Source organism: Gadus macrocephalus, chromosome 9, assembly GCF_031168955.1.
Source record: "Gadus macrocephalus chromosome 9, ASM3116895v1".
Lineage (NCBI taxonomy): Eukaryota > Metazoa > Chordata > Actinopteri > Gadiformes > Gadidae > Gadus > Gadus macrocephalus.
Genome location: NC_082390.1, coordinates 16,377,098 through 16,400,889, shown reverse-complemented (window position 1 = coordinate 16,400,889; position 23,792 = coordinate 16,377,098). Strand labels below are relative to the sequence as shown.

At 42.6% G+C, this 23,792-nt stretch overlaps 1 protein-coding gene and 1 long non-coding RNA gene across 2 annotated transcripts in view; one reads left to right on the top strand and one right to left on the bottom strand.

Annotated features, from left to right (window-relative positions):
• LOC132464669 (uncharacterized) overlaps positions 1 to 23,792 on the top strand; it is a 299,834-nt gene that overhangs the window by 16,283 nt on the left and 259,759 nt on the right. The window lies entirely within an intron of this gene.
• The window catches only part of LOC132464662 (cytosolic carboxypeptidase 4), a 101,928-nt gene continuing 88,746 nt past the window's right edge, over positions 10,611 to 23,792 (bottom strand). Inside the window, 2 exon segments of the mRNA XM_060061165.1 lie at positions 10,611 to 11,361; positions 11,363 to 11,503. Of these exon segments, the coding sequence (XP_059917148.1) occupies positions 11,187 to 11,361; positions 11,363 to 11,503 (316 nt within the window). The 3' untranslated portion in view covers positions 10,611 to 11,186.

Sequence of the window (23,792 nt, the reverse complement as noted above, 5' to 3'; positions counted from 1 at the left end):
ACTGCTCTGTTCCACTTTGTACATCTAACAAACAACGCCAACCCTATTTAAGTTTTCATGGATTCCCGACTGAATTGAGTATAAGGAAGAAGTGGATTCAAGCGGTTCGCCAGTATGAAGGGCGCCCCGGTAGCACGTTTGTTTGTAGCCGGCACTTTAGTGAATCAGACTACACTAACGCTACAGCTAGCAGGCTAGCAACCAACCGGGGTCACATCAAGCGACTGAAAATCGGTTTCTGTACCCTCCCGTTTCCAGTGGAACAACTGGGGACTGCCAAGAAGGGAGTCCGTTTATAAAAGAGCATGAACTCGCTTAGGCCATGACGTTCTCCCAGCCCTTCCTCTGGAGTAACCGCTGCCGTGTGTAGAAGAGCCGATGGAGGAGATCGCAGCTTCGGTGGTGATGACAGAACATGATTTCGGTTCAGCTCCTAAACCAGGTTTGTCAGTGTGTTTTTTAGTGTTCTGAAATATCGGCCTTCTAGTACCTCATACCACATTCAGATTGACTTTGTCTGCCAGGCCCCATTCTGAGAGGCTTTGTCGAGAAAACGTTTGGGCAAAGGCTAAAAATCCAACTCTAGGATATTTCAGGGCTGGTGCCCGGACCTGGGTGATTCTTAAATCACCTACCTGACAGGATGTGCTACCTATGGTTTAATCACAGAATGGGCTCTTAGTAGGTTATACCGAGGAGGTAGGTCAACTTTTCAGAACTCTGGCACAAAATGTTTGGAGCTGACGAGAGCTGTCACAGCTGAAAGTGGGTCAAGTGCCTTTTCACAGATTTTGTGTCTCAGACAAGGACATCCTTTTTTACACCAGATTCACATCAAGAGATGTTTTTTGTGACTTCTGGGAGGCTATTTTATCATCTGCCTCCATGTTGGTTTATTGGTTGAAAGCTCAGAAAAAGAAACAAACATTTGAACCCATTTCTCCCAGTCCAACGCGTAGACTGCAACTGGTTGTTCTGCTCCTTGGCTCCCTCCCTATCTGGATGAGTAAACAGCCAGTCAAGAACACCATGCCAAGCAAATTTGTGCAGTACAGTCCAGATGTTCGGGTAATCATCGACTGCACCGAGGTGCGATGCCAGAATCCATCATCCCTCACCCTCCAGTCTGAGTCTCCTCTTACAAAAACACGACAACCTTTAAGGCCTTGATTGGGATTGCCCCTTGTAGTGCCCATATATATATATATATTTACAAGGGACTCAGAGTGGCAAACAAAGACATCAGTAGCATATACGTAATGCTTAAAAACACCCCCACACACACACACATATATAGTAGTACTACAATACATATATAATATATATATATATATGTATATGTGTGTATACATAAACATACACACAAAAACACACTACACGCACACACACACAGATTGTGACATTACATAATATAAATCTAAATATATTTACGCATTTTATATATACACAAAGTTCACACACTCAGGCACACACACACACACACACACACACACACAAAGTGCAAGGTCCATGTATAAATATGCATATGAATATACTCGCACACACAAACACTGAAAATTATAGAATAACACACTTATATATACACACAATACACACTAGACCCACTCAAGCAGTCACACGCACAGAGGATGATCCGAGACCATCAATGAGAGAGGCGTAATGGAAAACATGCCCGTTGTGCCCGACCCGGGAGCCATTTTGTTTCAGCGTGCTGATAGCTCTCACGCTGGGCAGTTGTCATTACAGACGTTGGGCAACTGCCTTGTAATTGATCAGGCTCCACCAATTTTATCTCATTTATTCGTTGGATAAAATAATTGACTCGTCCCTCTTAGTAGTGCCACACATCCTGGCACACACTTCCTCCCACGCACTCTCCGCGTCGTACACAAACAAACGGCCGTTTACACAGGACAAAATGGTCCTTAGCACACACGTACACACATTCACCTTAACAAATACACATTCACAAGCACAACTCACCCCCTCTGTTCCTCTGAGCAAGCAGGTGCACACACGCGCAGACACACACACTGCAAAATGAATGGAGGAGTTATGCTAACCGACATCGCATACAAATGAGACGAAAAGCACACGCAATCAAAAAGCCGGTTCCACCTGTGGATCCTGAACCACGGGTGCAGTGAAGCGAAAATAAAGAACGCGTAAGCAGGCACGCCATGTTGCATCCCATTCACACATGCACACAGGAGGTTCAATTATTAAAACAAATCACTCTGAAACTGCCTCCCACCTCCAGCATCTCTTACATGAGTCGGCCACATCAGTGTTTCCCACAGAATTTTGGAGACTATTTTGGGGGGCTGGCAATCCTCCCCGGGGGATTTTTTTTAATAGATTTCATTTAAATGGATCAATCTGGTGAATTTTGAGAACCAAAATATGAAATATCAATTACTGACAAATGACTTACAAACTGCTGGTACTGATATGAATGTTGATGACACAATGTAAAGGGTCATCCTGAATGGGGTTGAGGAGTTCTCAGAAAGCATTTAAAAAAAGTTGAAATCAAAAATGACTCGAACACTGTGCTGAGCCTTTATACTACTAGTTTATTATTAATATTATAATTATAATTAATACTATTCAATTCATAGATTCTGTGCATACCAAATATTCTCTAACTCCCTCTCCCCCCCATCACACACACACACACACACACACACACACACACACACACACACACACACACACACACACACACACACACACACACACACACACACACACACACAAACACACTAACAGCTGTCCTTGATACAGACTGCTGGGTTTAACCCAAACAAAGTAACACAGATATATTGAGTTTGTCTTTATTTTTTATTTATTTTTGGGATATTGAAACAATGGCGGCCGATGGCGGTGCGCCATAGTCTCTTCAATGTGGGGGAAACACTGGGCCACATGCATGGTCTGCATTTGGACACACACACACAAACACAATCACACCAATGCCCTTTTCCACAACGATTTTATCTCAATGAGAAAGTGGCTGAGAGGATCTGGGGGGTAATGCAATGGTGTACAGGAATCAATACTTAATTGTAGTTAACATACACATTTTCACATAGGAGCACACCAACAAGAACAAGACACACACCGCCTTTCGCTCAAGCGCCCATCTAATTAAACATTTGTGTGCAAACACACTAACTAAGCGAGAGAGGGATAAGACACAATGCTATCTGCACTAGACAATGGGTTAGTTAATCTGTTGATAAAAACAGCGATAACAATGTTAAATGGGTTCAAAACCAAGTTAAGTGATAATAAAGTACATTGTATTTAGATTACACATGCAGTCAACCTGTTGCCTTATTCTCACTTATTCGTAGTCATAGTCACACCCCAGCGGCACAGAGAAGGCCGCCTGCCCAAGTGGCACCGCATTGACCCCTCATCTGTGAGGTCATTCGTCGTGCTCAGCGTGAATTGACTCGTTATCTTCTTGTTATTTTCATAATATAAGGAATAAGGAATAGATGAAGATAGGATGTGGAATCTTTTCCAATTACCCAAATTATTAAACATAACAATTTGTTTGGGAGAATTAGCCATTTGTGTTTGTGCGCGCGCGCGCGTGCGTGTGTGTGTGTGTGTGTGTGTGTGTGTGTGTGTGTGTGTGTGTGTGTGTGTGTGTGTGTGTGTGTGTGTGTGTGTGTGTGTGTGTGTGTGTGTGTGTGTGTGTGTGTGTGTGTGTGTGTGTGTGTGTGTGTGTGTGTGTGTGTGCGTGCGTGTGTGTGTGCGTGCGTGTGTGTCTGTGCGTGCGTGTGTGGTTGTCTGTGTGTGTGTGTGTGTGTGTGTGCGTTTGTGTGTGTGTACGCTCCCTTAGTGTGAGTGCTTGTTCCACTAGCCCCCCTCCCCCGAGAATGTCTTTGGAGTACAATAGAGACGCAAGCTGTTTTTATATGAAAGAGGGCTGAAAGGAAATGCACAAATATTATTTTGGTGTTTGTAGCCCTACAGGAAGTGATGCATTCCCTCACTGAGACGTCATTAGAAGATGCAAGAAAAACAAAAAACACACCGTAAAGGGGGCTTTTTGTATGGGGGCATTCAACTTTACAAAGATGATAAAGTTGGCGGCTCTTGCCCAACAGGAAGTGATGTAATTGGTGGGTGACATAAGGGTCTAGCACACTAGGGAAGAATAAATTAATTCTGGGTCCTCTTTTATATAAAAGAGAGCCTAGAGGAAACACGGCATTATCAATTTGGTGGCTCAGGCCCTTAAGGAAGTTATGCAAGCCTTCACTGAGAGGTCACCAGTTTATGAAAAAAATAAAAACAGACCATTAATGGGAACCTAGAATGACTTGTGAATAAGATACAAAGTTTGAGTAACTTTTATATGAATCAGGGCCTTCCACTCTACAAATGATTCCCCTGTAGGCTGTAGGCCAGGATAAATAGGCCGGAAGTAATGCAATCCCTCCCGGAGATGCCATCAGAAGATACAACACGTGTCAGTCCCTTCCTGTAGGGAAGTGAGGGCTATTGATTCATCTACATTTATCAAGAGATAGGAACTTGGCAATTTGACCTATCAACCAAAGGGGTGCCTTGGGATCACTTAGGGACAATCTCAAGCCTCTTGGCGATGAGGGGGTTCTCCCAGCGGTGTAACTCTACCCCCCACCCAGATCCCTATCGGGTCGTGGAATAAGGTTGTCAAGTCTCAGGGCGGTAGGACCGTTCTAGCTCCAAAACCCCCTCGAACACCACACTCAGATTGACTTTGTCTGCCAGGCCCCATTCTGAGAGGCTTTGTCGAGAAAACGTTTGGGCAAAGGCTAAAAATCCAACTCTAGGATATTTCAGGGCTGGTGCCCGGACCTGGGAGTGTGTTTATGCATTTGTGCTTCAACATGCACCTTGAAAGGACAGGAGAAGCGGCATGACCTCAACCAAAAGAGTACATGGGCATTGAACCGCGGGCGGATCCTAGTTCCTTATTCCCGTGGGGATGGAGATGTAAATGTGTGCCTTCAGGGGTGTAAACACAGCTGGCGTTTGGCAAGAAAATTCTAATTTGGGGTCAAAAGGTCCAAAGAGGCCGGCGCCACTCCTCTAACGAGATCTACAGGAGTGACTTGGCATTTCACTCATAACTTTTTGTTGAATGATATAGAGGTCTGATTCTCAGATCTGCGTGTTGGATCGATAGGGTGCAAGTCTAGGAAGACTTCCAGAACAACATTTGGCAAGCAGGACGTGGGGTGAGGCATCACCAGAAGGAGCATCTGATGATGCTTTGTGTGTCACCGTAGAGTTAGGGCCCCCAAATGGAGATTTCTAAATTTCCTTGAGGCCCTCTTTCATCTGAAAGATACCCCAGGTCTCTTACTCACTCCTAATTGAATGTGACCCATAGGTCACCTACTAATTGCATCACACAGACAGACTCACAGGAAGGGAGAAGTAGAGATGGATCAGATAGAGAGCTGTACATTGTGTACAGCTGTACAGTGTACAGTGTGTGTACAGTGTGCGTTTTCTAGGTAGCCTTCTTAAAAACGTATATTCCGTCTACTCACACACACAATGGTATGGCTGATCATTGAGATTATTGAAAAGATTCCACATACAATTGAATTAGTCCAAACACACCAACCGCCTTTACATGGACACATTTCATCCGATTAGAAGTGGAAGAACATCTCAATCGGAATAGAAAAGTATCATATATACGCCTCAATCAGAATACAATTCTCTGATCGGAATAGAATTCTATGCGAAATAGAAGAGGTGGTGTAGTCCGCTGTAATCGACATGTACACACTAATTCCGATTAGTTTGGGTTGGGTGCGGCTACTTTTTAACTTGGAGCAGCTGCAGTAGTTCGCAATTGGTTCACGCCGTCTGTACTTTTATGCACACCGAACTTGACTGCTGTCAAGGAAAGTGATTTTTTGGCCTGATTTACGGCTTTCTTTCCACTTCGTAAGTAGCCCGGTAACTTATCAACCCCAGCGTGTCCGGCTGCTAAGCGACGTGGCAGACTATTTCTCTGCTGATCAACACTACGAATGGTAATTGTAAAAAGACACACCGTGTGAAGATATTGTTTCATTTTGGCAAGGAGCAGTGTAACAAGCATAATGTATAGAACAGTGGCGGTCATTATCGAAAATAATACCCTTCAGGGCGAAGCAAGACACCTCCGCTTGCGTCGGGGTCCAGTTCGCCCTGTCGGGGCTTATTTTCCGGATAATGACCGGCGTTCTGTATAACATTATCCCTTACATATACCATATAAGTCCAGACCAAATTAATGGTTGTGCACGAGAGACATACAAACGTACGTGTAGCACTTTTGTGAATGCCATATATACAGTATATTCGGCTTGCATGACAGGAATAGATCTATTCCGATTAGAAATCTAATAGGATCAGAAGTGTCCATGTAAACGCGGCTACTGAGGACGAGGAAAGACCTCTCACACATGAGGGCTTGTCTCGGCGGCACTCTGGGAGGTGCTGTTCTGTCTGCCGATGGAGTATGACTATGACTACAAATAAGTCAACTCGAGGCTACAGGTTTGACTGTATTTGGATGGACGTGGAATATGAATAATAGAAAATAATGAATTGGGGAAAGAAAACATGCCTTGTTAAAGTTAATGAGTTTGGAGTTTTGCTGTAGGTATATGAATGCGTCACTACAGAATCTTTCTGGGTGACCAAATCTCTTGGAGGGACGTAACTAGCACCAAAAATAAATACTTAAAAATGTAAGTAATGTAATTACTTACATTTACATTTACATTAAATGTAATTTAATGTAAATGTAAATTCAAACTAAACTGTGTGGTTCCAGGTTTGCTTCAGAAGTCACCTTAGAATCTTACTGTAGAATCTTAGAATCTTTGAAAATATGTATTTTTCCTAGTCAACCGAACCTACCGTAGTTTAAACTGAAAACAAATAAATGCACCAAAGCTCAGCTGCCAGCTAGTAACATTGCTATGGCAACAGCTAAAATAATTTATTTAAAATATTCATCTAATTGTATTCATTATTCATGTATTTTATTAACAAAGAACTCACAACCTCAAAAATGTGAAGTGTTCTTTCATTCTAGACATTGTTGTACCTCATCACAGCGTCCAGTTACTATCACAGGATGCACAGAAATAGTAAGTGCCTAAACGGGCAAAGTAGAACGGCAAAACCGTATTTATTGCAGTCACTCTCTTGTTTATGTTCAATAGCAATTGAGTAATTTTTTTCATTAACTGCATGTACGTTTCTCTGTTTTAATCTAATGTTAACTTTATCGCTCACTGCTTCTGTGTGGGCGCCATCACTGGCCTGTATTTGATGTCATTAACTACGCTGCAGTCCCCGATAGGCCGGTCACGTCATCAGCTATGGCACCATCCCTGATTGCCCCCGATTACATTGTGATTTCAGCAAATCGATGTAGGCAGCAAGAGGTCCACACTGATCCTTGCAGTGATTGAGAGGTCACGCGATCAGGATGGCCTCCTCCAGGCTCATATAATGTCTTAGGTTGAGATCTAACGTAATTGTGGTATGCAGAAATGGCTAAAGCTACGTTTAATCTGGCGACTGGGTTACAAATCAACATGCATTCACGTTCCCCATCTGGGATTCCTTCTTAATCAGACATAGGGGGAGCAGAGAAGTTAGGCTGTGGACAGTGGGAATCATACCCAGAACCTGCATTATTGTGCACTGTATAATGACTTAGAGATCGATCAAAAATAAATAAATTGAAAACGTAGATATCTATTTCTTCCTTCTTGAAAACATTTTATTCTTCCCTGACTCATCCCACATTATCTGAACGCCATTTGTAGTTTCAGCAGAAACTTCAGAGCTGGGCCCAGTGACCCACCGTTGCATATATCCCTCGTTTGAGTTTCTTCAGAGCAGAGATTCTCCAGTTTGGAACTGGCAATTCCTAGGAGTCCTCCACAGCATGGAGCCAGGGAGTCCACAACATATATTATTGATGATAAGAAGCCACAGTCATTTATAAATAAATATCTCCAGGTGGCCAAAGCTGTTCAACACACACACACACACACACACACACACACACACACACACACACACACACACACACACACACACACACACACACACACACACACACACACACACACACACACACACACACACACACACACAGTGTCCATTACCCCACTGAAAATTGCTGAAATAAAATCTAGTAATTTCATTTCAATGACGTCGTTCTTTTATGAAATGGGCCTCCATTTAAAAACAGACACGTGGATTTAACATTGATGCACTCAAAATTGTAAGGTGAAATAAACATGATAATAAAAGCATGATAATGCACTCAATAAACAAACTAATGCATACAGAACAGAATATTGAACTAACATCAAGGGAAAGAGATAAAATAATTAAGGGCATGGTGAGAACATAAGTGTATGCTTTGTCTCACATCCCCACCCACACCACGCGCGTGCACGCACACACACACACACACACACACACACACACACACACACACACACACACACACACACACACACACACACACACACACACACACACACACACACACACACACACACACACACACACACAGCCAAATTAGTCATTGCTCATCCAACTCCTCCCTGTTTCTTTTAACGTTCCACTTATATCACTTTTGTTAAATGATGATCTTATTAAAGGAAACATTAACAGAAGGTTACGAATTGAATGCACCTTCAAAGTGGTCATCTCGAAGATTTCTGTTTAGTCCTCTTTTTCGGCTGATATGGCGAAAACCTAAATGTACGCTGCTACACATAAAAGTGAGTTGAAGAGCGAGTCTGGTGCGGCAGCTCTGCCTTCCCTTTCTGGAGTACCAACCGCTGCTGGGTGATGGAAAAGCCTTCACATACTGCGCTGCGTGTGATTTGGCACGTGGTTCGTTATACTCATAACACTGTAAATGCAAGGACTTAATCAGCGGGGCCCCGACCCAATCACCATTGTGCTACCTCACTCGGCGATAGATAACGACTCAGTTGACGTTTATTTAAATAAAAATCTTTGGGAGATCTTTGAGATTCCCACTTTTATATCCAAATTACACACTTCATTCGGAAGAGCTTTCTAAATACACATGAAAGTATACGGAGCTTAACAGATACCTGAACACTTTACAGAATTATGCTGCGGCACAACAGACAACGCATTAAACAAAGATAATGTGGTTATGCACAGTCATCTTATCTCTTGAATCCCCACAACAAGGATAAGCCTCAGACATCTCGGTCTCTCCGGATGTGTTTAGCTTCTCCAGTGGAACACGGCGCCGGGTGCCTTAGGGAACCTCTGTTGGGGGCGTCTGGGTGGTTGGTGCACTAGTAAAGTGGTAGGCTAGTTAGGGGACCCCCACATCAGGGTTACGGTATTCATGCTCGCCATGGAGTAAACACGTATTACAGAATGTACTCTCTGTCTATTCGGTTTTCTATAAATATTATTTTGATTTCTTTATTCAGGGCTGTAATATATATATATATATATATATATATATATATATATATATATATATATATATATATATATGTGTGTAAATGCATTGGTGCATTACATGAAGCTAGAGGAAACAAATGTAATATTTTTTTGTGCATTTCATAACACATAGGCCTATCTCTGAAAGTCTGAGTCGGCCATGTGCGCACATCATTCACAAATATATGTTAAAATGTGTAAAGATATACAGATCATGTGGCTGGTTTGCCTTAAATGGGACAGGCTTAAGGTTGGGGAATGGGTGAGTAATTCGGGTGGAAAGTGCTGTATTTACTGTATGCTTCGATGCCTGCATTGGGCTAATTTTACGAGAAAACCCTGAACGATATATTCAATATCACAATATTGAGGATGTGTGGATCAGCTTAGGACCAAAAAGGTTGTTGCATATTAAGAACATTTCTAGCGTGAACCGTTGGTGTCTTGGACCAATCATGCAGCAGCAAGGGGACAAACTGGAAGTAGGAACAATTTAGTTTTCCCTTAAGAGTAGTATTGACGATATTGAGTATCGTCGTGATTGTGAATGTACCATTAGTAGTATCTCATCATCCTATGACAAGATGATAGAAAATATGAGTAAAAATGTGGATCTTTAAAGCTCCCAATGGGTGTTGCATCTGTGATAAATTCAGCTATGAGCATGACATGTAAATCAGTCTGATATCGTTTTGCTTGAAAGTTAAATAGCTGACAGATGCGAAAGCTTGGCGAACAGCATCTTTTTTCATTTCAAAGATATAAACGGTACATCCTAATTGCTGGTAGGTCACAGATTGTGAAACATTTATGCATTTATCTTCCGTAGATTAAATACTTTCAGGAAAAACATCTCACAGGGAAATCTGTCAGGATGTTGTGTTCTATGTATGTGGCTTGTGGAGGACATTGGGACTCTGTGCTTAGAAAGAGACAAATGCAGTGCATTGCCTCCCTGCAGTTCACGGCTAAGCACCCAAAGGTGATCACGACATTATATTGATGGTCAACTCTCAATACAAAGGTCAGAGAAAAGTCATTTAAGCCCTGGAAAAATAACATCAAAATTGAATAGAACATTTGTTTTACTTTTTTTATTCTCAATAATCTTGCTCAAAATATTCTATAATATATAAATTGGTAAACAATATGGATGTCTTCCTTCAGTGCAAAATACAAGAATATAAAATGTAGGCTCCAATAAATGTTAAGAAAGATACATTTTTTTAAAGTTATGTTTTGCATAGGGGCATCTTGATGCTTCATGTTTACTTAATGATGTGTGCTTCCACAGCTTGAAAACAAAATTGGCTCATAGCCAAGTAAAGTTTGCAACATAAAACAGCAACACAGACATAACTATTGTGGGTGGGATTTTAACCCTGTCCTTATTGCTCTCCACCACGAATTATCCACAATTCTCACCTCATTTAATATTTTGAGCCAAAATAATGACTCTGTGGACTGCTGGAAACGTCTTGTGGAAAACGGTTATGCCTTTTAGGCGATTTCACTTTCTTTGTCACACAAGCCTTCTAGCTAGCCAGGGGCTAGAACAAGGCCCATTATCGTCACCACAGAATACAAAAAAAACCTATGTGAAATGCTAATGCTAAAGTCCTGTGAAATGAAATCTAAAAACAGAACACCCTCTCCTAACTCAGATACTGTCTGCTACACTGGTTTCTCTTGGGGTTGAGTGTCTCCACCGATCCTTTGCTGATCAGCTGAGGGAACAGACGAGACCTCAGGCACGACCCACCACTTTTACCTCTTGGTCTTTGGCTCGTCTCCGCTCTCTCTCTCCCTTCCTCCTCCTCCTCCTCCCCCCCCCTCCTCCTCCTCGTTGCCGGAGCTGCTGCTGTTGTTGTTGTCGATGTCCAAATCTAATTCGGCTCCGCTGGGCCTAGGACAGCTGTACATGGAGTATTCTATCTCCTCAAGGCACGGGGGCTCATCGTCTTCGAAACAGCTACAGAGGAGACGGGTGTTTGGATGAGTTAGTGTGAGCGTGGAGGGAGATGGAGAGAGAGGCAAGTGACAGAAGAAAAAGAAGGCCGGGGAAGGGGAGGTTTGAAATATGGAAAGAAGGGGGGAAAAAAAGAGAGAAGAGACAGAAGTCTGTTAATCCACTTTGAGCCAGATGAGTGCATTATTGTGAGAGAGTCGTTCTGCTGGCATAACTTTCCCCTGCTGTTAGCTCTTTCCCAGTTCAACTATGTTCAGATTGTCGGTGAGGGGACAAGGGACAGTGGGAGGACAATGAATGGAAGAGGTATAATCAGGTATCTGGAGCAGCAACTCAGACTCCTCCCTGTCCAACCCTACTGAGATCCTTAGGGAGACAGCGTCAAATTAGGAAAGCATAACAAAAAGTAAGGACACCATGGATAATAAAATGTTTAAGAAATATAATATATTTTGAGTGTGTGCAAATTTATATCAAGCAATGGACTTGTTTTTAGGGGTTGAATATGAAGCACAGTGTGAGCAAAGATAATGTAAATGGACTGCATTTATACAGCACTTTTTCTAACCATTGGCCACCCAAAGGGCTTTACAATGTTGCCTCACATTCACCGTTCACGCACACCTTCACACACCGACGGCGGAGTCAACCATGCAAGGCGACCGCCAGCTCGTCGGGAGCTAACAGTCAGGGTGAGGTGCCTTGCTCAAGGACACCTCGACACTCAGCTCGGAGGAGCCGGGGATCGAACCAACAACCTTCAGGTTTCCAGCCAACCCGCTCTACCTCCTGAGCTACTGCCGCCAAAATTAATTCCCATCAATGTTTTTTTCCTTTTATTTTCCTGAAGTGCTAGGAAAACTTGTCTGGGTAGGTGAGGAAGGTAAGCAGGAAGGAAAGAATAAGCTGTAAAGGGAGGCTTAGCTAGAATAAAAGGTGCAATCACAGTTTGAAGTGCACATATTATTTACCCATACTAATCACAACATCTGCTGTCAGATGTTTCAAAAATAGGTTAAAAACAACAACAACAACCACAACAACAACAACAACAACAACAGAGAAAATAAAAAACCTGGATACACTTTATTGCATTGATGACGTCTAGGAAGTGGACGATTTATTATTTTACAGACAGAGAGGTGACCTTGAGATAAAAGGGAAGCCATGTTGATTGACAGCTGACAGGAGGCCCTGGCATCAATAATCTGATTATACATGCTGGTGATGGAAACCACTGGGAGTTGGGGAGGGAGGGTGGGAGGGAGGGGGAGAGAGAGAGAGAGAGAGAGAGAGAGAGAGAGAGAGAGAGAGAGAGAGAGAGAGAGAGAGAGAGAGAGAGAGAGAGAGAGAGAGAGAGAGAGAGAGAGAGAGAGAGAGAGAGAGAGAGAGAGAGAGAGAGAGAGACTGAAGGAATGCAAAGGAAGAGATGAGGGGATGAGGAAGTTAATAAATATGAGAAAGGAAAAAGAGAATAGAAACAAAGAGTAAGAGGGTTATTGAAGCATGCTGATTGAACCTCATTTTGTGTGTGTGTGTGTGTGTGTGTGTGTGTTTGTTTGTATATGCATGTGCGTATCTGTGTGTGTGTGTGTGTGCTTGCGTGCATATGAATATGTGCGCGTGTGTGTGTGTGTGTGTGTGTGAGCTATGAATGACAATGATGCAGGACTAGTCTGCAAAGAGACAACAGAGGCTAAATAAACTGAGGTAATTGCCAGTCGCTCAAAACACAATCTGCGTACTGAACCCTATTCAGGAAACATAATTCCACATTTGTGCTGGCAATATATATTGGATCGTTTTATTACTGGGACTATCATTATTGTTATTGTTATTGACTAAAGAATGATGGAACTCTGAACTAACTCATTTTCAGCTGTCAATCAATGACAAGCTTCAACAGGAAAACTGATTGATTTGCTAAACAGATTTTCAAAGATTGTATGTGTAACCCCTTTCCTATTATCAGGAGCTCCCTGCTGCCGCCGGAGTCACTCGGCACCAAACAACGAGCGGTAAATGATAGTGTTTGGTTTCTGCTGAAAGATAGACTGCCTCCCCCTCAATCCTCATCATCATCATCCTCATCAAACGCTTCACTGGTGATTACAGGGGCACGACTACATTGTTAACATGGTCAGCAAGCCAGATTATGACACTTAAACATTGATTGAGTGACTGTGTGGTATCGTTGGAGGTTTTTCTTTGAAATCCTTTGTGTGCCCCCCATAGACGTATTGATGTCATGGAGTATTGACTCAAGGCATGAATTATTTTGTGCGTCTAATTATTTGAAAGATGAAGGTGGGCCTTCAGGACAATTGTTTCCTCCACCAAATGTTTTATTCAAGCGGTAACCCGCGGAAATATGTTTAGGTCTAGTCTAGAAGTCATTATGTTCAAATTAGAGATGTATCGCTTGTTTTGTTTCTCCTTATAGCAAAATAACATAAATTATCATTATGAACGCAAGTCTACAGTGACCTTGTGTTTTACACTTAACAATTAAATGCACATTTTGGCATTCTCCATAAAACTGAGCACTCCCAAAGGAGATGTTTGGGAATGAATTTCTAAAATACAGGAAAGTGAAAGAGAACATTCAGTAATTCACAACCAATTCGTGTTTAAATAGCCACTTCTGTTTCTTCTAATTTTTTTAGGGGCCATTGCAAGGCTATTGACGATAACAACACACTAAAAACAGGTTGTGGTATTTTAATATTGTAAAAAGTATTCAAAAGGAGGATGCTAAAGTGAAAAGAAAATACAATTGCATCATCATTTCTCTAACGATTTATAAGTGTGTTCATATGCAAATGATTTAATCAGTAATTTGTGCAGTGGTGAAGGAGAGCTGATAATAATGTTGATTTCCCTCAAGCTGACATGGTAATTATTATGGGTTTGATTTCCCTCTGTGCGGACTATAAAATGCTAAATATACTGTTATATATTATGGCCCAGGTGAATGGAAATATGTGTTTCAACTCGACCGTGTCCATTTTAAAACATAGCACCACATATTTCTGTCAAATAACAAGTACTACATTTACTATTCTACATTTTTAATCACCATTAAACATAACATGAACAAGACATGCAAATACAACTGGAACTGTTCAGTCTCTCACAGAACACTATGTACTAGTCAAATCTGCATTATATTCTAGATTACCTGCTATGAAATAATGTGGGTGTATAGTATGTATGCCAATTGTCTTGTTTATTTATCGAAAGTTTGACATAAATTATATATATATGCATAAGTCACAAATGGTTTTCTAACGACACGGTCAGTAGCCGTATAGTCAGCGGCACACGGCGGGAGGGGGGGACTCCTGCCACAGAGTTATACTGGTCACCATGGGGCTTTACTAGAAGGAAGGGTCTATATTAAAAAGGGAAGAGAAAATAAAAGCTCCTGTGGTTGGAGTGTTAAAAAAATACAGAGTGAGAGAGAGGGTGGGGGAGGGGGGGTGGACAGGGTGTCAGAGAGAAGAGGAGAGATGGGGTGTGAATGGAACAGGAAGATGGACAAGAGATCACAGACATCTACACTCAACTAACTCTCTCTCTCTCTCTCTCTCAACCATCCACACACACCCACCCAGCGGGCCAATCACACACACGATGCATGTGCACAGAAAGTAGGGCATTAGTGATAGTTAGTGAGAATGCACCTCTACATTGCCTGAGAGAGATCTATACAGACAGAACTGTACACAGAGAGAGAGAGAGAGAGAGAGAGAGAGAGAGAGAGAGAGACAGAGAGAGAGACAGAGAGACAGACAGAGAGAGAGAGAGAGAGAGAGAGAGAGAGAGAGAGACAGAGACAGAGACAGAGAGAGAGAGAGAGACAGAGACAGAGACAGAGACAGAGACAGAGAGAGAGAGAGAGAGAGAGAGAGAGAGAGAGAGAGAGATAATCCTTTCCCTCAGGGATAAGAGGCATGGGAGACCAGTTCAACAGTTCCAGCCCTCACTCCACGCAGTCCTCCAAACTCATGATGTCATGATCATCAAGTCCTCTTTCAAACATGTCTGCATCCACCCCTTTCAACGGTCTCCCTCGACAACGTCTCCTCACCAAAGCAAGCAGAGAGCATTTTAGAAAAGTTGGCCATAGAACTTCATGTCGTCAGACTGGCGCTTATGACAAATGAGTGTTTGCTGATCCATATGTCTTGTGTTGCCCCTATCTTTTTTTATTGTTTTGTTCCTACTGGTTCAGCCGTGTGCTTTGACGTGTGCTTTGACAAACGTAATGAGCCGAATATGGCCCGCTTGTTAGCTGTATCCATATATGAGCACACACACACACACCGCACACCGCACACACACACACACACACACACACACACACACACACACATTATCAGAAGAAACCGGCCTTTCACCCTATACATAAACACAACGATTATATCAAAAGATACATTTTGGTGAGTGCCAGTAAGAGAAACAGGAAAACAAGCAAAGGACAAACAAATGACACGCATTCACTTAAAGAGAAAGGAAGAACAAGGCGAGGTGGAGGGTGGGAGGTCTACACTTAGAATGGGCTGAAAACAACCAATTATTAATAGTTTGCAGCTATATTGTGTTCACACAAACTGCAGAAATGGATGAATATGGATAATTGGGCCTTGGCAAGGTGGATGAATGTTTGTTTGCGGATAGATATTGTGACACATATTACAGAATAATTATACTAGTGTTTTATTACTCTGCACAATAGGCAATACTGAAAGAGAAAATACATGAAATAGACTCGTTGGTCTGGATTTGGGTTGGCGCAAGTTATTCTTGGTTGTTGGTGAAAATCCTGTTAGTTAAGAGAGGACCTTTGGAATCTGGTGGCAGAAGCGCAGAGCATTATCAAAATGAGGTCCTTTCCCTTCTGAGAGCATGAAATGTGTCTTGCATGTGTCTGTGTGTCTGTGTGTGTCTGTGTGTGTGTGTGTGTGTGTGTGTGTGTGTGTGTGTGTGTGTGTGTGTGTGTGTGTGTGTGTGTGTGTGTGTGTGTGTGTGTGTGTGTGTGTGTGTCTGACCAATTACATTCGTAAAGCCACCTCAGCTGTTCATATATTTTTTGCTAAGGTACAAGAGGGAGTCTAAATTCAAAGTCAATGCCGAATCAGTCAGTTCAATGTTTGATATTTTATATCTTTAACAACAAACATTTTCCTTCTGAAATTGTTTATTTTAAGATGAAAAGGGCTCATACTGCAATGGATAAAGCAATGCACCATCTGTGTGCGTGTTTATGTGTCTGTGTGTGCGCGTAGGTGCGTGAGTTAGAGCTTAGATTGGGCCCAGAAAATCAAGCCCGACCCGGCCCGAGCACGTTCTGTCCGAGCCAGAGACAAACTGTAAATATGAGCCCGAGCCATTTCAACCCGACATCTTTTTTAATACATGTGTAACTTTGTACACATTTGTTACTTAGGCCTACTCTGCTAAATATATATAAGGGATAATGTATAGAACGCCGGTCATTATCGGGAAAATAAGCCCCGACAGGGCGAACAGGACACCGACGCGCAGCGGAGGTGTCTTGCTTCGCCCTGAAGGGGCTTATTTTCGATAATGACCGGCGACGTTCTATACATTATCCCGTTTATTACACGGCTACTTGCCAAAACGAAAAAATAACTTCACATGGTGTGTCTTTTTACAATTTATTCGTTACCAGCATTCGTGGTGTTGATCAGCAGAGAAATAGTCGCAAAGACGTTGACGTCGCTTAGCAACGGAAGACGCTGGGGTTGACAAGTTACCGGACTACTACCCATGCAAGTGAACGGAGCGTTCCCCGGCATTGAGAAGACCGGTGTAATAAAGGCCTATAATATTTCTGTTTATGGCATAGATTTCTCCTTAGATTAGGCCAATAAAGCAATGATTAAAAAAAAGCAAGATATAAATAAACGCTCAACCAAAGGCCCGGCAGGGGGGTCGAATCTAAACTCTAGTCTAGCGTAAGTACGTGTCTGTGTATGTGCACGCAGATGTTTTAAGCCAGAATGTCTACTGTTGTTCAGCTACTGTTGTTTCCATATATGGGTTTATAGATTTTGTTGGTACTTGCCTGGTTATCAAATTACTTATTTGTGTGTGTTGGATTGTGTTTGTTTATTGAAATGTCAATTTATTTTTAAAAGTATAAGATGCATTGCTGTAAAACCACCAGCGCAGTTTGAAATAGTAAAAATATAGCTACAATGCCTCTAATTGGAACAAATTGTGGAAGTGATTTTATTGAAATAGGAAGTAGTCCCAAAAATGCTTGTTATGGATTTACTTATTTATTTTCTTCACCGTTTTTTGTGTAGTTGACTCAAACGGAGATACTCTTGATGCTGCAGGATATGTCAAGCGAATTATGTTATTATCACACTTTTTCACAATCATAGCCTCAAAGCGATCCCTAGGCCCCTTAACCAGAAGACTAAAAGTCATTTTAATGGCAAATAAACTCCCCAAGACAGAATGGGAAAGAGAAATCGTTCACAAATAAGAAGACATAGGTCCCCCTTTCAGGGATTCACACACGCACATGCACCACACACACACACACACGCACACACACACACACACACACACACACACAGGCACACACAGAGAGAGACACACTTTTTCAGCTCTGTCTCCTTGTCAAGCCAAACTGATGAGGCAATTTGGTTAAGAGCCATCCAACAAATGAACTTGGTGTGTAATTACAATACAATTATGTGATCCCTGCATCCCAATTTCTAGAGGAGGTAACAGAGCGCTAATTAAAAAAAGAACTAAATTATGAACCATCATAATTCATTGAATGATTTTGCGGGACAATGTGCTGTGGGACACTGTAATTTGTTCTTGGTTACAGTAGTTCAAAGTAGTTCCGATTCGTGGTGGGGAAAATCTTAAACCACATAAATAGTACCTTCCCTCAAAAGTGATATAAAGTGAGTTTAGCCCGGGAGTAACGGCGGACTGACAATGTGACACAACAAGTCACTGAGCTAGAGGTGTGTATTACTCTATCCTCAGTCTGTCTCTCTGTACGTCTGCCTGTCTCTCTGTCCGTCCACAGTGTCAGAGTCTTACGGGGCCTGTGTCTATTAGCTCAGTGGTTGGGGGTCACTTTCGCAGGCCCATCTGTTATCCATCTCGTCTTTTCCCGCCTGACTGCCCAATGTCGATCTGTTGTTCACTTTGTAATGTTTACCAGTCGTTCCGTCTGCGATGTCCATCTCCCTGCCTGGCTTCTGTCTCACTGTGCATCTGTCTGAAGTGGCTGTTTGCCAGCGAGTTGCCCGCAGCCTCGGTACACACACGATACACAACAATTGATCAATCTCTCTCTCTCTCTCTCTCTCTCTCTCTCGCTCGCTGCCTTTCCACCCCCGCACCTGTCATGGTATCCGACACACTGTTTACATTTCAAATCCCATTAGCTCCGTTGTCACGGACGACCAATCGGTTGTGACGACATCATTAGCTTCGAAGTTGGCCCACATCAAAATTAATGAAACGGCGAAGAAATACCCCAAAAAACAGAACTAGGACATCTCGTAACTGGACAATTTGTGCAAATACGGGCATGAAAAAATAGGAGAGGGAAAAAGTACCACAGCCCCATCAGGTTCCCATGAATTCTGCATTGAAGCAGAATGGGAATACTGAATAGTGCAGCATTTTACCGGCACACATACAAAATAATTATACGGGTTGTTTTTAAAACTAACAAAGTAGTATCTGCACTATCGGCATGCTCTTTACAAATGCTCACTGTGCATTCCTGCGGCAACTCCCCAAACATCAGGGTGTAGCCGGGGCGGTGACTCAGAACCCTGCTCGGTTTCTCATTTACTCTGACCACGTAGAACCTCACATTTGGCCTCAGAGAAACCCAGTGACTAACAGCAGCCAGAGCCTGCTTTCTCACCATGGGGCGGAAGACAAACAATGGCCGTGGAGGGGAAAAGGCGAGACGTTAACAGAATTTCTCAAAAGCAAAAGGGGAGAGACTGTAGCAAAGTGAAATACGAAAATAACAAAGGTTAGGAAGTCAGCGCAAAGTCAGAGGTTTCTGCTTCGACTGTTTTAATGATCTCACGAAGGCTTTAGTGCAGTGCTAGATCTAATAGTATCTACAGTATCAATAGATAATTCCAAGAACATTAAAAAATACTGTTAGAAGCACACAAAGGCTAGGCAAGTGTCTGGGAGGCGTTGCTGACAGAAGAAAAAAACAAAAAAGAAATGGTGCATCGGCAAAAATCTAACTAATAGCAAAAGAAAAATGTAAAACACAATTTGAAAACCATTCCATTGATCACAGGCTTTTACGTGAAGGCCTGAGCACTAGATGAACCACAAGCCGTAGGGGCGTAGAGCCAAAGAGGCAGCCGCTTATTGATTCCTTGACGCAAGATGGATGTTGGACGGGGCATGTGAGGTTGTTTGAAAGACACGGGGAAAGTAAATCACACAACAATCCGCCCTGTGCGCGTGAAACACCCTTGTGGAACAAAGGGATTGACGGCAACAGGTTAATCACGCTGATGTCAGGGGGGGCCCGGGAAACTAACAGCTGTTGGGCGGAATTGAAGGTGTGAGAGGGAAGGAATGGACGTGTGGAAGGTGCCCGGTGTGCCACAGTGACAGGGAACACCGGGCAGGGTCAGGGAACTGTGTAATATAATGTTACATCATTATGTTCCAAGGGGAAGAGAGGGACATGACCTATGACCTGCAGCCAGACGTTCTGCCAGTGTAGTGCCATGTCAACGTTCTACTGCAGCGCTTATGGTGACACGTCCGTTATATTGATTCATTCAACAAGGAGTTTGATAGCCTATTCATGTCTTTGGTGAGAAGGGAGACCTTCGTGTACGCTGTGGACATCGGGGATCGAACCCAGAACCTTCCATGCACACAACCATTTGACTATTGACACTTTCCCTTAGAGTTTGAGGATGAACCGGCCCTACTTTGGGGAGGGGAGAGTAGTACACTCTGAGACCCTTCTCAAAATATAACAAAATGCTATTTTTTATCAAGATGATAACGATTTTTCATTGTCATATCCTATTCTCTGGTAACAAACACAACGATAACCTTTACAAAGTAGTGGTGAGCGGTCTATAATCCATATAAAAATGCGGAGCATGCTCCTGGTGTTTTGGAAGACGACTTCTCAAAATAATGAATCTTCCCCAAAATTGGTATAACCAAGCATTATTTGTTGTTTTTCCACTGATTATTTCATTTTCCACCGACATTGACTTCAGTTGTGCCGCTGGGTTCCAATCCCTATTATGATCTACACTGAAATGCTGCATGGACTGCCCTGGCGTCCATGCAGCATTGGACGCCAGGGCAGAGGGGGGGGGGGGGGGGGGGGGGCTCACAGCGCAGAAGTGCCCCCTAATGACTCAGCTAAGTTACACATTTCCAAGGATACTACCATTTCACTCACCACTAGACAACCATACAACCGTCACACCGACTCTGTGATCAAACATCACATTCATACATTAGAGTTATTTTATGTGAAGTGCTACTTCCGGTATGGCATAGGGGTGCATTTGGGCTCTAATCTGTTTTCCCTGTGTCAAAAGTCACCGCCCGCCAACGTTAAGATCGGTCAAAATTTCATCACCAACAAAATGTTGCTCTTGAATAAAGGCAGCTTAATAAACTGGGCTGTCTAAGTGGCTGTACTGGTCAAAGCTCAGTTCCATAAGCTGACGTTAGGTTATAAGATTCACATATTTTATAGTTAACTGATAATCATGACAAAATTGTTATCTTTAAGCTGTAATTTCAGAGGTATCACTGGGATTGTTGTTCGACCTTTTTGGCTCTGTACTCTACCGGTCTCATTTAACTGCACACTTTGATGAAATATACCCGTCAATTTGGCACATTTGGCTGAATCTGCTTCCAATGCCCTTCTTTTTGCCTATTTTGCTCAGCCCTTAGTCATTTTATTCTCAAACTCACCCACACTATGAAGCAGACTGTGAGTAGAGTGTCACAATGGCCCGCTTATATCATGGATATAGAATAAGAAGCCTTTGTTTTAAAAAGGCCAAATGATGCGGCTGCATTGTTTGCGTGGGCCACAGAGGAACGGGTGAGACGAAAGCTGAAGTTTGGAACTTTATGCAAACAAGAAAGTTCTGAAACACGCATTTGAATGGACGACAAGATTCACATTACCTGATTTTGTGCCCCGGTAAGACGTTAAGAGCAGACGAGACAAAGAAATACAAGACAAATAGCGATCTCTAAATATACTTGCCTAGGCACAAAGACCGCCTCACAGGGAGAATATCTGTGGAATTTTGAGTTTTTACATCAGATTTATGTGGATAGAACATCATACAGGACAAAGGTATGCACTTGTTTTCAGTATTGGGGGTAACACACTACAAAGTAACAGGTGAGAGTACTAAAAAATACTTTTTTGTTTTAATGAGCTATGTACCGACCAGACACAGCCCCCCACAAGACACAGCCTCTGACCAGACACAGCCCCCCACCACACTCCAGACACAGCACCCCCCCCCCCCCCTCCCAGACAGAAAAGCTATGCAGAGAGACTTGAGTGGGATGTACACTTACAAATAAGTACTTGATTTGATTTTGGCTGACTGAGGCCTAAGAAGTGCAGACACACTTTGTTTGAACATTCCTTTAAGGCTGAGTAGGGTTGAAAAACTAAATAACTCATCACACACAGTGTATGCATTGCCGTCATCAGGGGAGATGTACAAAAGAAGCACCAAAGAGAAGTATGGTTATGAGTTTGTATGTTTTAACCACAATCAGATCATTTTGTTCAACACTTATTTTTTCCACATAACGAATGCTGACATTTTAAGACTCCCCCTCTACACCTTTACCATGCCTGTTGGGCAATCGATCATATTGATTTGGGATTTGCTCTTCCTTTAGTAATAGAAATTGATCAGAGTTTTGCTCCTGAAAAATAGAACGATAGAACGATTCAGATTACCCCGTTTTCCCTCCCTCTTCTCCTTTGACATTCATTATAAAATGTGAACGTGGAAAAAAGTGAAACGATTGATTGGGATAACGTGATTAAGCCCACCATACAAACGAAATGCGTTGTTGTAAATCGATTGTCTTAAAGCTAATTCCGTTAGCCTACATTAGGCAGATCCTTGTTGTACGCACACATCTAGCAGCACACAAACAGACACATGCACAACAGAACACAGTTCATAGCGAAAAATGGCCTCCGATTGAGAGTAAACTGTGGCCTGGAACAAAAACAAATTGATTAAGTTTATTCAGCAACAGCAAATTGTGTTAAGGGATTCAACTAATCATGACTTCCACGCAAAACATGAAATAATTATTTGAATAATTCTTGACATTTATTGAACAGCCTGAACAAATAGGCTGCCTCGATTGCTTCCTGCTATTAAGCCTTACACAATACAACCGATTTTCCTCCACCAATCTGGCCAGTACGTAAACTACAGACATTGACCAAACAGCCCATCTTATAGAAAATGAAAGGTTGAGGAAATAAATGAGAGATGATCATTGCCATCTCATACTACTAACAATGAAATTCAATTAGCGTATGGAAACGGCTTGCTTGTGATTCATTGTTCAATTTCGCATCAACAGAATGACATCGTAGCCCGCGCTGGGAAATTACCATATAAGCCGAACTGACAAAAGGAGAAAGGGTAATGAGTGTAAAGATAAAGAGGTGAATAATATGACTAAATGTTAGACGCTCAGAAAATACAAGAAGAGAGGGAGGAGGAGGGTGGGAGGGCGGGGAGACCGATGGAACGGAGGTGAGGGAGGAAAAAATGAAAGAAGGAAAAGAAAATGAAGAAACAAGAAAAACTAAAAGAAAAAAGGAGGTCAGAAAAACCTGTGAAAACCGAAATGTGAAGCGAGGGCCTGCTGCTGGGGGGCCCCTGTCAAGGTGACAACAGATTGAACCGAGGGTTCGGCAATCAATAGGAGCCACCCGGATCCAGTCTGGAAACACTCATCGATCACACGGCACAGAGAAACAACGCTGCAGAGAGTTCTGGGCCGCAGCCCACCGAGTTCCTTGAGTGGCTAACTTTACTCATGTTGAACAGAGCTGTTACAGCGCCTCTCCTCACGCCGCCCGTGGGGGGCCCGCATTTCATTGTTTGATCGATAACAATTGAAAACGGCTTTTTCTCTTTCGAGGCAGAGTAGGAAATACTACTACCAGCGTAGATGATGAAGCAGACCCTGTTACGGAAGGATC